This window comes from Lygodium microphyllum, chromosome 7, assembly GCF_053477565.2.
Source record: "Lygodium microphyllum isolate KBCC chromosome 7, Lygodium_microphyllum_v1.1.10, whole genome shotgun sequence".
Taxonomy (NCBI): Eukaryota; Viridiplantae; Streptophyta; class Polypodiopsida; order Schizaeales; family Lygodiaceae; genus Lygodium; species Lygodium microphyllum.
In genome coordinates this window covers 54,799,654-54,815,085 of record NC_141141.1, presented here as the reverse complement: position 1 = coordinate 54,815,085, position 15,432 = coordinate 54,799,654, and the positions used below count along the sequence as shown (strand labels likewise).

At 42.0% G+C, this 15,432-nt stretch overlaps 1 protein-coding gene across 1 annotated transcript in view; it reads left to right on the top strand.

Annotated features, from left to right (window-relative positions):
- Positions 1 to 8,923: 8,923 nt before the first annotated feature.
- HCF101 (ATP binding protein) overlaps positions 8,924 to 15,432 on the top strand; it is a 68,579-nt gene continuing 62,070 nt past the window's right edge. Inside the window, exons 1-2 of the mRNA XM_087681379.1 lie at positions 8,924 to 9,152; positions 9,478 to 9,621. Coding sequence (XP_087537505.1) covers positions 9,095 to 9,152; positions 9,478 to 9,621 — 202 coding nt within the window. The 5' untranslated portion in view covers positions 8,924 to 9,094. The remainder of the gene's footprint in view (positions 9,153 to 9,477; positions 9,622 to 15,432) is intronic.

Below are 15,432 nucleotides of genomic sequence, written 5' to 3'. Positions count from 1 at the left end.
ATATGTATCAATGATTGCTTCATTTTGGGACAGTTTTACATACTGATGTCATTTATTACAGCAAGCTGAAATCTACAGATTTTGAGCACTTCTATGAGGGTAATGCTTACTATTTGATGTTATCTTGGTCATATTTGGTGGATAGGTGCTTCTCTTGATGAAATCCACCCTTTCAGCTAGTTTTAACAGTGGTTTTAGTGCATTTTTTGCTAATTACAACAACCTGCAATTTTACTTTTTTGCTTTGATTTGGGACAGTATAGCTGGTCATCTGAAAGATACAGCTCTCTTTAACATTGCTAAGTTGGATGGTACCAACTATGGATATTGGAAGTCCCAAATATGGCAGGTTTTGGTGCAAAAATTGCAGATTAAACCCTTATGTTTCAAAGGTGTTAAACTTGAGGATATGGATGATGATGTTTGGATGAAAGTTGATGAGCTAAGTCTACCATTATTTTGTCACTCTCAGAAGAGGTCCATCATAATGTTGTTGAAGATGAGAATCAAAGTGTATGGGATTTATGGGAAAAGATTCAGGAGCTCTATGCGCAACAAAGTCCTGCATCACAGATGTCTTGGCTGAAGCAGTTAATGGACCTTCGCATGAAGGAGGGGACTTCCCTTTCATCTCATTTCAGTCACTTTCATGCTATCATGAATAGTTTTTTGTCACAGGGTATTGAGTTCAAAGACAACTTGCACCCGTTGTTTTTGCTTGGCACCTTGCCTGAATCATTGGAAGTCCCAAATATGACAGGTTTTGGTGCAAAATTTACATATTAAACCCTTACGTTTCAAAGGTGTTAAACCTGAGGATATGGATGATGATGTTTGGATGAAAGTTGATGAGCTATACAAGTCTACCATTATTTTGTCACTCTCAGAAGAGGTCCATCATAATGTTGTTGAAGATGAGAATTAAAGTGCATGGGATTTATGGGAGAAGATTCAAGAGCTCTATGCATAGTAGAGTCCTGCATCACGGATGTATTGGCTGAAGCAATTAATGGACCTTCACATGAAGGACGGGACCTCCCTTTCATCTCATTTCAGTCACTTTCATGCTATCATGAAGAGTCTGTTGTCACAAGGTATTGAGTTCAAAGACAACTTGCACCCATTGTTTCTGCTTGGCACCTTGCCTGAATCATGGGATGTCTTCTGTACTACCATATGCACGAACAAGCTTAATCAGTTGAAAATCAAAGATGTTGAGAGTGCTTTATTGACTGAGGAAATCAATAGGAGAAACAATGATGCTTCTCGCTCTTCCATGCATTGATCGTTAGAGGTGGCAGACATGGCAGGCATGATAATGATCATAAGGGCAGGGACTCTCAGAAGTCCAAGTCCAAGTCACGTGGTCGTAGTAAGTCCCGTGGACGGAAGTCTGATCTTATATGTCATTATTATGGGAAAGCAGGACATATTAGGCTGCAATGCCATAAAATGCGCAATGATAAGCATAAGGAAAAGGGAAAAGAAAAAGTGCATGAAAAGTCCTCTGAGCACAGTATTGTACCTGCAAAGTCCAGTGTGAAGATAGAAGAGGTTAATGTCATGCATGCCACTGATTCAGATGATGATTACATACTTGCAACTTCTTTATGTGATGCCTTATATACTTCTGAGATATATTCTATGTATACGCAGTGTTGGCTCTTGGATTCGGGTGCGTCCTTTCATGTGACACCCTATAGAGATTGGTTTCATACCTATCATATCATGTCTAGTTCTGTGCATCTTGGTGATGACAGGTCTCTTGACATTGTGGGCATTGGAGATGTTAGGCTCTGTAGTTTCCTTTTGGGAGTTCTTTTGTTTTGCATAATGTATGCCATGTACCTGCGTTGACTCGCAGCCTTATGTCAGCTGGACAGCTTGATGATGCTGGGTATTTTGTGTCTTTTGGAGACTCTGCATGGAAAATTACTTGTGACAGGCTAGTAATTGAAAGAGGCGCCAAGTTTTGTAGCTTCTATCCCTTCCTTGTATCTAGAGCTACATTGGATCATGTTTTGTTTGTGGGTTTTATTCCCCATGTATCCCTTTGGCATGCTCGTTTGAGGCATATGTCTCTTAAAGGAATGAAAATGCTCCATACTTTGCAGTATCTTCCGCCTTTTGACTCTTCGCATTTTGATTCTTGTGATCATTGTTTGTATGGCAGGCAGACTAGAAATATGCATAAAAAGTCTGGTAAGAAACGCATGGGTGAGCCCTTGGCTCTTGTGCACTCAGATGTATGTGGGCCCATGCCCTGTCAGTCACTTGGTGGGGTAAAGTACTTTATTACTTTCATAGATGATTACTCACGTAAGCTTTGGGCTTATCCCATAAAGAGAAAATCCGATGTCTAAGACACATTTCAACGTTGGCTTGCATTGGCAGAGAACCAGTCTGGGAAAAGGCTCAAATGCCTAAGGTCAGATAATGGGGTGAGTATGTATCACGTGCTTTTGAGCAGTTTTGTGATGAGCGGGGTATTAAGCATCAATTGACCGTCCCTTACACCCCACCCCAGAATGGTATGGTTGAATGCATGAATAGGATTATTCAGAAAAGGGTCTGTAGCATGCTTAGCCAGGCTGGCTTATCACATCACTTTTGGGCTGAGGCAGTTATTACTACAGTGCATCTCATTAACAGGTCGCCTAGCAGTGGCATTGAATTTTAGGTTGCAGAGGAGGTATGGGCAGGCAAGTCCCCCCTCTTATGATCATTTGCATGTCTTTGGATGTGAGGCATTTTTCCATGTGCCCAAGGACAAACGCAATAAGTTAGATCCTAAAAGTGTCAAATGCATTTTCATTGGCTATGGAGATGCAGGAGAGATGGGTTACCATCTATGGGATCCGCATGCGCGGAAAGTGATCTGTAGCCATGATGTCATCTTTCATGAGGACAAAATGCATATACAGCCTGAGAAAGTGATTGAGGTACGTAGAGTTATCTTTTAGGAGGAGCCACCTGCTCCCGTTCAGCCCCAACTAGACAACGTGCAGCATCACCCAATGCTCATGGCCTAGATGCTAGACATGCTGATCTTAAACATGACGTCGGTCAGGCAGCAGAGCCTAGGTTGAGGCGTTCTACTAGAGATAGACGACCTCCTGACTGTTTTGCGCCCTCTATAGATTATGTACTGGTTACAAATGCAGGAGAGCCTCTCACTTATGATGAGGCTATGCGCAGGGGTGATTGTTACTCTTGGGAGAGGGCTATGCAGTTTGAGCTTGACTCATTGCATAAGAATCAGACTTGGGATTTGGTTTCCTTGCCTCAAGGTAAGAAGACTTTGCCATGCAAGTGGGTGTACAAGCTGAAAGTACCCCTGGACACCCCAAGCTGGCATATAAGGCTCGATTGGTTGCTAAGGGTTTTAAGCAGTTGCATGGTGTTGACTTTGATGAAGTCTTTTCTCCTATGGTCAAGATGACCACCCTATGCTTAGTCTTGGCCTTGGTTGAATAGCTTAACCTGGACTTGTACAAGATGGATGTCAAGACGTCTTTTCTACATGGGGACTTGCATGATGAGATTTACATGGAGCAGCCTAAGGGCTTTGCTGACCCTGGCAAGGAACACCTAGTGTGCAAGCTAAAGAAGAGTCTATATGGCTTGAAGCAGACACCTAGGGAATGGTACCATAAGTTTGATGCATTCATGTAGTCACAGGGCTACAGCCGCAGTGCTATGGATCCGTGCTTGTACACAAAGAAGCCTGTGACGGTTCTTTACTGATTTTGGTACTCTATGTGGATGACATGCTTTTAGTAGGGACAGCTCATGAGGAGCTAGATGCTCTTAAGGCTCAGCTCAAGAAGAGCTTTGAGATGAAAGATCTGGGACAGGCCTCTCATATACTTGGTATGCGCATTACACGTAATTGATCTCAGGGATTACTCTATCTGTCATAGAGGGAGTACATTCATAAAGTTCTTGAGCGCTTCCGCATGCAGGATGTTAAGCCTATTGGCTGTCCATTACCTTCTCATGTGAAGGTTTCTCCCAGGCCGATTGTCCGCAGACAGATGAGCAGAGGGCCAAGATGGCCAAGATTCCCTATGCATCAGCCGTGAGCAGTCTTATGTATGCCATGATAGCCATCTGTCTAGATATTGCTTTTGCAGTTAGGGTTGTGGCACGTTATATGGCTACACCTGGCAAGAAACATTGGGATGTCGTGAAGGGTATCATGAGGTACCTGAAGGGCACATTAGATATGTGTCTTTGTTATGGCAGCCAAGATACAAGAGTCGTGGGGTACACTGACTCTGATTATGCAAGACATGCAGATAGTAGGAAGTCCACTTATGGCTATGTGTTCACTTATGCTGGAGGGGCTATCTCTTGGATATCCAAGGCGCAGAAGTGTACGGCCCTTTCTACTATAGAGGCCAAGTATATTGTAGCCGCAGAGGCTTGTAAGGAGGCTATCTGGTTAGGCCATTTGATTGCTGACCGTGGTACGACAGATGCTATGCCTACACTACATTCGTATTCTATGAGTGCCATTTAGTTGGCCAAGAATCTGGTCTTCCATGCGAAGATGAAACATATTGAGGTGAGGTATCACTTCATTTGCGAGGTCGTTGAGGATAGGTCTGTTGATCTTGTCAAGATTCCGATTGAGCAAAATCTTGCAGACTTGCTCACGAAGAGCCTCACTACCGAGCGCTTCGCCTTCCTCAAGAGATTGATGGGCATTGGATGAGATGATGTCTTTTTCCTCATCCTGTTGTACATGTGTACATGTTGTACTGTCTTTTCTTTTTTCTCTCTCATTGGGGCAGATTCGCCTTTAAGTGGGAGGTTGTTGGGGGTAAAGGCGCCTCCGCCTAGCCGCCCATGTATTACTACACTGACAATACCCGCCACTGTACACTGCAGGTGGTGGGCGCTCGTTCGCAGTCACTTATTCTTTATTCTTTTAGCGACAGTTTGAATAAAGGAAGGCCCGACCACACATTGTGGTTGTTGGAGTTCCCGCTTTTGAGTCTCTTTCTCTCTTGGCTCTTACTCTCTATCTGCCATAGCTCTCACTGCCAAGCCTCTTCCTCCTAGGTTCCACTTCCCTTTCACCATTGCATCTATATTTTACTTCTTTTTTCTTCCATCTCGAGGTGGGATTAATAGCAAGAGCCTTTTGAACTATTGGAGAGATACTTCTAAAAAACCCTACAATTGAGATAAGGATGACTATTGCAAAGGGACGTGCAACATCATGACAATACATTGTGCCAACTAATAATGACATCGTTGCTATTATGCCAAGTCAAGGTAATGATGATAGCATGCAGCATCGCGACATAAATGTTTTTACAAGGAATGCATTATGTGTCACTATGTCCAATCTACATTGAAGCTATATGTCGTTGTTATACATTTTGTTTCCAAATGGAGAAGATGGGTGGCACTTGGAAATCCCTTACTCTATAGTGGATGACAATATATATCTAGAACATGTGCCTAACAAAGATTGTGTTACATAGATAGAGTACTATGCATATCATCTTTACGTGTGAGATGAGACTATTGCATGCATGTTGCAAGGTGGAAGACTATTGCAACAATTTATGGTGGACACCTATTACAACATTGAACACTATAGGTTGATGTGGTATCGTCTAAATCAATTAACTTTGGACTTGTTGATATGATTGCTTTGAATGATAGACAAGATGTTGTTTCTGGGAGATCTATCAATAAGTGCATTGTTCTTCCATCCTCATTTATAGGAGGCCATCGGCACATGTATCAACTATATCAAGATGCTATGAGTATTATTGTAGTAGGGGTAAACCTAATCTCTTCATTACCTTCACGTATAATGCAAGGTGGGTGGAGATTAAGGATGCTTTGTTACTTGGTCAAACAATGCATGATAGGCTAGAACAACTAGAGTCTTCTTTCAAAACATAAGGACATGGTGGAAACACTTGTGAAGAAATGCTTGTTTGGCAAAGTAGCTACCTTTCTGACCATAGTGGAGTTCAAGAAATGAGGGGTACCACACTTGCATATGCTTCTAATATTATGTGATGCTTTTAAGCCAAAGGATGTTGATCATTATGATAGAATGGTTTATGTAGAGGTTCTAGACCTAGAAAAATTTCCCAAGCTATTTGAAATTGTTGTTGCTTGCAACATATATCGCCCATGTGACCATTTTGGACCAAAATGAAAAATGTTTGCAACATTACCATGTAGTTACACAAACTCCACAATATGGAAGATGATCATGGTTATCTAGTTTACATGAGAAGGAATGATGGAAGATGTGTTTTGGTTAGAGGTGCCTACCTCCACAATCGTTGGGTTGTGCCTTACAATCCTTACTTATCAAAAAATACAAAGCCCACATCAATGCAGAGGTGTGTTCTACCATTTTTGTTGTAAAATACCTTTACAAAGGGCAATAACCATGCAATAAGCAGATTTCGATTTGCATGAAGGAACACTTCAATACATGAAATGTTTTTGTAACAATTGAAAATGTCAATGAGATACAAATGTATACATTGGTCCTTGTGGTAGATATGTTTAAGCATCCAAGGCATGTTAAATGATTTTTGAATACTAGTTGCACAATGAGAAGCCAAATATCATATGTTTGCATGAACACCTACTATGAGAAAATGTGGTCACCTTCCATGATGGTGATGCTATAAGATAGGTAATTTCTAATGCCAACATGCAACAAACAACTATGATAGAATGGTTTATTTGTAATCAAAGTCATCCTAAGGCCAATGTGTTGTTGTACTAGGAGTTCCCTTAGCACTGAGTTTGGAATCCAACAAGAAAAATTTGAAGAAAATGAAAAAAGGGTGGTCGCATTTATTTTGTTTCTCCTTCTGTAGAGGTGAGATCTACTACTTGAGAATGCTTCTCATAGAGTGCAGGGGCTATAAGCCATTTGAGGACCTGCGTATAGTTGATGCAGTTTTGTATCCAACTTTCAAAGTAGCTTGCATAGTAAAAGTCTTGCTATAAAAAAATCATAAATGGAGCATGTGCATGGAAGAGGCCATGTTGGTTCAGATAGAAAGAAACTTGGGTGCATTGTTTGCAACATTACTTGTTTTTTGTGATCCTATGCATCTAGGCCAATTATTGAGAGCAATTTAAAGTTGTCATGAAAAATGATATATTGCATGGCTTGATTGCTTCACATGGGCATATGCAATTTGCTTAGAACTTGGTGTTCAATTTGGGTTTACTACACTTGGAAGACATCTTACGCCAACATAGTCGAAGTTTGGCCTAGTTCGATGGAGTGCTAAAAATTAGCAGATCTTTACTGTTGGCTTCCAATAATCCTTTTACCCATGAGGAGCTAGATATTGAATCATGTGCCAACAAAATAAGGCATGTGCAATCGCATCAAGTTTTGATGAATGTCAAAGAAGGGCATACTTGGTTGCACTTGATGCTATTACCTCTTGTTGTAAAATTGTTTTCTTTTTGGATGGGCCAGGTGGATTGGGAAAAATATATTTGTACAATTTCTTGCTAGCAAAATTAAGAGGGGAGGGAAAAGTCGTGTTGGCAACAATGTAATCTTGTATTGTTGCATTGTTGTTGTTGAAGGGGCGTACTGCGCACTTAATGTTTAAGATTCCCCTTGAGCTAAAGAGTACTTCATCCTGCAACATTCGAGTGCAATGCCAACTTGCAAAATTGTTGAGGGTGGCATGTCTTATTATTTGGGATGAGGTGCCAATGATGCGTTGATATGATTTTGAGGCATTGGATAGAACATTGAGGAATATAATGGAATGTAATATATAGTTTGGAGGAAAGGTGATTCGTTTCGCATGAGATTTTCGTTAGATCTTGCTTGTGGCACCAAAGGAGAGTCATAAAGAGACAGTGAAACCATTTATCCTTCTCCTTTGTGGAATCATATGCATGTTTTGTGTTTGTCTCAAAATATGCGAGTTTCGGTGCAAGATATTGGCAATGGGAATCATGATTTTGTTGAATGGCTTCTCTCTCTTGGGGATGGTCACAATTGTTTGGATGGTGGTAACCATGTTGCTATTCTAGCACATATGGTGTGATGACCACATTACTGCAGGGAAATGAAACTTCAGGCTTGCATATTTGGCGATTGTAGACATACCAAGAAGGAGGAGGAAATGATGTTCCACTTGATAAGGATCATCACCTTGAAAGAAATGTAGAGTGTAAGGAATAAAGTCAAATTTGAAGGGCTTGGGGAGTGTATTTGTTGGACAAAAATTACTGCCAAAGCATGGTGGTTTTTGGGGTTTGCAAGTCTCATGGGTAAAATAGGGAGTAATGAGCTAGTGAAGTTTACAAACTTTCTTAACTAGCTAGTCTCTGCTTCTGTAAAAGCAATATTTTATTACAATACAAATTTCTTTTGCATCAAATATCCACCTGGAGTTCACAAAAAAAAATTGAGGTGTGATGTCTATTGAAATGTTGAATTAAAACCCTTAAAATTTTCAAAGAAAAGGTATTTCACTTGTAAAATATAGGATCATTTTTGTCATAATACAGCGAGCAAATCCAAAAATTGAGATCTAATGTTTATTGAAATGTTGAAAATTTTTTAGAGAAAGGCTTTTTTTTTTGTAAAATATAGGATCATTTACGTTATAGTATACCCATGAAACCCACAAAATCTAACAAAAAAACCTGCAATCGTGAAGGCTGAATGGGTGTGTATAGGCTTCAAAAAAATGTGTTTGGGGGGTGAATACTATATAATTCATTCATTCAATTCAAATCTTGATAATTGAAACAGATGCGAATAATTTTCGTGCCTACGATATTTGGATTAGCAAACGGAAATGAACATAATCTATTTCGGCCACAATCTGGATTACACGTGGCATGCTGCCTGATACTTTTTCGGCAGCAGACAGAAACTGAGAGACTGAGAAAGAGGAAGCAGGTGTGCTTGCAATGCACATACCTGGGCATCAGCTTAGGTGATCGGGCGCGCGAGAGAGAGAGAGAGAGAGAGAGAGAGAGAGAGAGAGAGAGAGAGAGAGTGAGTGTGTGTGCGTGTGGGTGTGCGTGTGTGGAGACAGCATTTCTCAGGAACGCGCATATGGAGGTGCTGCAGAAGTGTGCTAATTCTTATAATCTCAGAAGGCAAGGTTACACAGGTAAAGTTCTCTCTCTTTCTCTCTCTCTACACACACACACACACACACACACACACACACACACACACACAAAACCCAAGATATGATTCCTGATCATGTCCGGGAATGGATGCCCATGTTCAGTGCTCTCCAGAGCGCAACCAGGATGCACATTCTCTTTAGTGAATAGATGGAGACACATATTTTTCTGAAGAAAAGAGCTGATTTGGAGAATTGAGGAATTGGCTGCTGCAAATTTTTGATTAGAGAATGGCTGTATGTGCACAGTCGAAACTAAACTGCCATCTTAATGATTATTGAATGCCGTGTCTGACAATGTGTGCAGTGTCAATTGAAAACTTGCACCGGTACAACTCGACATTGGTCAAGTGCAGTACAAAGGGGCAGCTGCTACCATTGTCGGTTCAGAAGGATGGACAACATTGTGCCCGCAGTGCACCGATTACTTGCAAAGCTTCAGTGCATACAGGTCTGTTGTCCGATTACTTGCTCCTCAGAAAGACTTGATCATGTTCCTTGTTCAAAAGAATTACTTGAAGAGCTTCTCTGATTGCCATCCTCCAGAAGAATTTCTGCCAGTTTTGCCTCACCCCATCACTGCCAGCAGTCATTCAAAACTCTGCCCGCTTCACTCTCAAAGAGCTCCCAGTCTTCACTAGGAATCTTGTCAAGAGCATGGTTTGGATCTGGCCTTGGCCAGTATGAATGATTTATCAACTTACACAATCAGGCACCACCATGCACTCATTCAACTAGGCCATCCATATTTATGCAACGCACTCAGACAGAGAACTCAGAGGGAGCCTTTTGAGAATCCTTTGCGTCTTATATTTCACAACTTTGTACTAAAGCTCCTGTTTCAAATTCTTGTTTTTTGATTGAATATCACGTAGTCATTGCTGACTTTATAGGTTAGTCGTAACCAACAACAAATGCAAATTTTCTTTGTTACTCCGTCAGTTCTGTAAGAGAAGAGCAGAATCTATGTGCAACTTCTGGTCATCGTGCATGATCACTTCAACCCTTTGTAATAAACAACCTTGAGTACTCATGAAGGTCAATCTGTTCTTTTATTAGTCTGCCATCATCCCGTAATGTGAACATAGAGCATCTCTTTCCATAATAGGCTGCAACCACAATTAGAATATCTCCTTTGGTAAACCATCCCACACATGCTAGATTTCTTTGAATCCAGGGGGTAGCCTCATCTACTGACTATGTCATGATGTGACCATCCCTTTCAGACTTTAGTCCCTATTTGTAGTCTTTGTAGAGGCCTGTGCAGACCAACCACTCTTTGATCATACCTGCAGCCTGATTGGAGGCCTGTGAAGATGGACCACTCTTTGATCATACTCTCTATTTCTAAACCTGTGATTGGAGGTCTGTGAAGACCAACTGCTCTTTCACCATACTTGCAGCCTCCGAGGAAACTCTACCTGTGACAAGCGTGGTCTACATCCAAGGGTTGTGTCCTGCAGAGGATCTTGATAGCAGTTATGGACATCTCCTGGTTGTGAGCCCCGCATTGGGCCTGCCCATGTCTTTGGCCCCGGATACATTTTGTGCTTCTGTAGGTCGTGTGTGCCTGGCGGCCTGTTAGTTGGGTATCCTGTCTCTTTTCCAACACCTTCATTTTGTCTCCGACCTTCTCACTTCTAGCACCCTCACTCCAGCTAACATACTGCGCATGTGCAGCTTTCTTACATCTGCCATCTTCATCTTTAGTCTTAGTTTTTTACCGCCTTCATCATTGCCCTGCATCGTTCTTGTCTTTTGGTTGCATGTTCCTCCTCCTGCTGACATTCTGACAGGGCATCATCATTGTTCTTCGTGCAAGAGCTCAACCCTAGCATAGCCACCTCCATTTTTTCATGCAGTCCTGTCTTCCCCGCATTGCATGCCTCTTCACTAGCCTATGAAGACATTGCTTCACCTTATGTTATCATCAGCAACCCTTTTTTTGGGCACCAGGCCTAGGGTCTTTTGCTGTTGAGGCACTCTATAGCATCTGCATTTACTACTATGCTCAGTTGCCATCTCAGCTGCATGCACCTCTCTCAGCTTTTGGCAGCCACACTAGCTCCTGCTGCTTTTTTGACAGTTTTCTTGCAGTTTTCAGGCGTGTAATAGCTGTGTTTTGGCCCTGATCATGCTATTCCTGCTGCTTTTTCAGCCTGGTGGACATCCCCCAACAGTTTGATATACGTCTCTCTCTTCTTCTGGTGATGGTGTTCTTGCATTTTTGGCTTGGAGGATCTAGCGTAACTGGTAGACACCTACCTCTAGCAAGTCGAAGCTTACAAGTTGGATGGCACCAATTATGTTGTTTGAAGGTGAAGGCTTGTTCTCGGCACATATGAGATGTTGATCTTTGTCACTATGTCCAGTCCTTATCCTATTCATAATTCCTCACCTTGATAACAGTGATTCCCTGGAATGCGCGGATCTGTAGCTCATCCCTTAGGAAGACTATTCAATTGGAGGATATGGTTGACTCTTTTGTCTCATCTCCCCTCACCCAAGTGTAATGTCTTTTATACAAGTCTCCTCACGTCTTGGGTGCGGGATACCATTATGTAGGGTTTAGGGTCAATGATCCCAAGTGCGGGATACCATTAGGAGTTAGGGTCAATGATCCCGGAGAGGGATGCAAGACACATGGAGACGGGTTCTAGAGAAGTAGGTACTGTTAGACGTGCTTTTGTGGCTAGAGCCTAGCACATCAGGGAATAGATAAAAGCAAAAGAAGGCAAAGAAACAAAAGATGTAGTAGGTGGACAAAGACAAGGATGAGAACAAGAGTTATTCCAAGTGGCCTTGGTGTGAGAAGACTACTCAGCAAAAGTACCTTCACCATTGGCCTGAGGTGGAGGAAGGAGATAAGGAGTCTAAGGTTACGTCGACACACGAGGATAGAGTTTGTCTTCATGTACTTAAACAAAGTGGGGGACACTGCATTGACTTCTTCATTAGAGAAGCCCTAGCTTGTTAAGAATAGTGTGTTGAGTCAAATGACTTTTAGCTCTGATTGGCTCTGAGATCTCCTTGATCGAGTTGGCTTTGTCACCATAGGGGACAATTCTACTGTGCCTATTTGAGATGTGGGTGCCGCTCCTCTTATTCTGGATCATTAAGATCTCCATACGACATCTGAAGTTCTTTATCTTATCAAATTTGTGGATTTGACCTTCTATTTGTTTATGGCGTCACTGGGCTACTTAAGAGGAGGTAAGGTGGGAGGATGCTTTATCTGGAGATACTCTTTGGATCAATTAGTAGGATGGTGAGCTATACAAGCTCCTCGCTTTGGCAGCCTGCTCTTCTTCAGCATTGGTGCTGTGGCATTCTTGTTATGGTCATCTCAACTTGGAGTCCCTTTGATAGGCTAGCCATGAGATTTTGGTAGAGAGTTTACTATGTTTTTCTACTCGAGTTCCATCACTTTGCCAAGTTATCTTAGGGCTCCTTTGCCCAAGTAGATAAGACATGGTGGAGAACTAGACTTGCTGTAGGTTATGAGGTTTCTTATGCCGAACTTGGAGGCTATTTTTGTCCTCAGAGTTGTTTTATAGTGGGCAGCAATGGAAGCAAAGAGACATTGTTCGTAAGAGTGCAAGAACATAAAGAACAGATAAGAACTTTGCAAAGAACACATAAACAAATCCATAGCACAATACTAGAGACGTTCTATATAACCTAGACAAGTGAATGGCACATGTGACCAACACCACCCCTAGGTTCCCTCTCTCTAAGTGGATGTGATCCAATTCAACAGATCCAAGACAAATGAGCTAGCCCTAAACAGGCTATTCAAGTGCCCAAGCAAAAAATCAGGCTGCCCCCAGAAACCCTAATGTAGAAGCCATAGCCAAAGCTTAAAAAATTTGACATTTTTCATTGTTTCTCTCACTGAAGTTATCAACAGTTATTTTAATCATTGAGTAATATTCTTTGAAGTTCATTACAGTTCTGGAAGTGCCCGAGGAAACTCAAAAGTTATTCACAAAGCTCGTGAGAGAAAGCAGATCAAACACCAAATAATATCTATCAAGTGTCATTTTACACTAATCTTCCTTTTTTACTTCATCTACTCACTGATTCCAACACACTAAAAGTCCTGTCACTCAGATTTGAAGGTATTAGCATCAAATCAAGAAGGGGAAGATTAGATTTGGATTTAAAAGAAGTAAAGGATTTTGCAGATTTGGAAAGACTCATATAAAGCCTAATAAAGAGCCTAACACCTATGAAATTTACATCACTAACACCCTCTCTCAAATCATGAGTCGTCAATAAAATGAAACGTACAATGATGGGAGCAACAAGCCCCTAAAGTCCTTCACCTCATCCCATACCATAACAATGATTTGCAAGAAACTGTTAGAACTTAGTAGTCATGTTTGTCACGCCTTGTCATCTCTTGCCTGTGAGCCTCAGTTTGAGTTAGATGAGGACTTTAGGAGTTCTGACCTGTCTATCACTTGTTTTGACGGAGGAGGTAGCTCATTCTAGAGCACTTTTATGTGCATTTCAAGGGCAATTTCTGCATTCTTCAGCCTGTCTCACTTGTTTGACATTGTTCACCATTTTGGATTTTTTTGAGCATTTTTACCAGCATTAAATGCTGATGCCATATTTTTAGCCCTAGATTTTAGGTCGACCAGTTTTTGGGATTTTTGGCTATTTATAGCCATTTCTCACTTGGTAGTTAGTTAGAGTATTATCATCTTCCTTCCTTGGTAGGTGCACACTTCAACTCCATCATTTTCCTTCATCTCTAGTGCTACTGACATCGTCAGCCTGATTTGGTGCCCTCACTGACGTTGTGGGCTGCGTGCGGGGACTGATTAGTCCTCCTTCTGTATTCATCATTTGGTCCTTGTTCAGTGCAGGTTTCTTTTCTTCTTCTCTTGCAGATTGTCTCTCTCTCTTCCTGTGTGTTGGAGTTCCTTCTTCTATTGCGCACTCTCACATGGTATCATCGCCTAAGAGAGACACAAAGCTGATTTCTCGTGGAGGAGACCACCCCAGACTGCCAACGGCCTTGCCATATCAGCATTTTGCTGAAAACACAGCTTTCTACTTGGAGGCATCTGCTTTTCTTGTGCCAAGTACCCATTTTGCTGCCCACTTTCTCTCATGCTGGAGGCGACAAGTTTTCTCATTCCGGCAATAGTCTTCTATTGCAAATACAACGTTTCTTGGTCAGGTGACAGCTCTCCTCAGCAAAGACAATCCTTGTGCAGGCGACAATCTATCTCCCCCAGGCGGATTCTCTACATCACTTCCTTGTGATCTTGTAGCCATTTTCCTCTTGTTTTAGGGATGTCTAGTGCCAAAACATAGATTTTTTTGTGGGTGTCTTGTAGGATATCAAAGATGTCTCTATTTCTTCCTCTTTGAGAGACGGAGAGGTTTTCGTACTAGTTCATGCGATGACTGAAGGTCACCTAGCCCGTTTGTACGGGATCCCTCTTTTCCCCATTCTCTCCATGTTTCACAGAAGGCCCGTTCTGCTAGCCTTCATATGCCATTTATGGCACCCTCTGTATAGGTGCCCATACTCCCTTCTTTACCCAAAGAGAACCGGCTTGATGGTTCCAACTACTTGCTTTGGTCGTGTAAGGTGCAGTGTATCCTTGATACCTTTGATCTTTGGGAGTTTGTTACCCATCCTATTCCCTATCCATTAGAGGATTCCACCATTGGATCATCAATGGATCTGTGGCCTTATGGGATTGACTCAACTCTAGAGCCCGATCCTTTTTCTTTATGAGCCTATAGGATTCTATCCTAGTGCATGTGAGCAGGTTGTAGAAAGCAGCAGAAGAGTGGACAAAGCTTGCTTCTTTGTACCATCAAAGGACATTTGCCCATCGAATTACTCTCGAGAAGAAATTATGAATGCTCGCTGTTGATGATTCTCCTTCCATAAAGGATCATATCAATAGGTTGGAGGACATGAGGGATGAGCTTGCGTCCCTTGGCATGATGATCTCTTCAAAGGATATGGTCATGATTCTTTTGACTCAACTGCCATCTCCCCAGTTTGATGTCTTCTACACCAGCCTTCTTACATTGAGGACTCCTGAGAAGCTTCTATGGGAGGAGCTTATCCCGCTTGTTTTTGATCATGACGAGCACGCCAAAGAGGTAGCCAGTGGATCCACCTCCACCAAAGCTTTTGTCACTGGTTGTTCGGCAGCGGGGATGAAGAAGAAAGGGAAGTTAAAGGCTAAAAGATAAGAGAGTTCTTTAGGCTTTGACTCTGACTTAG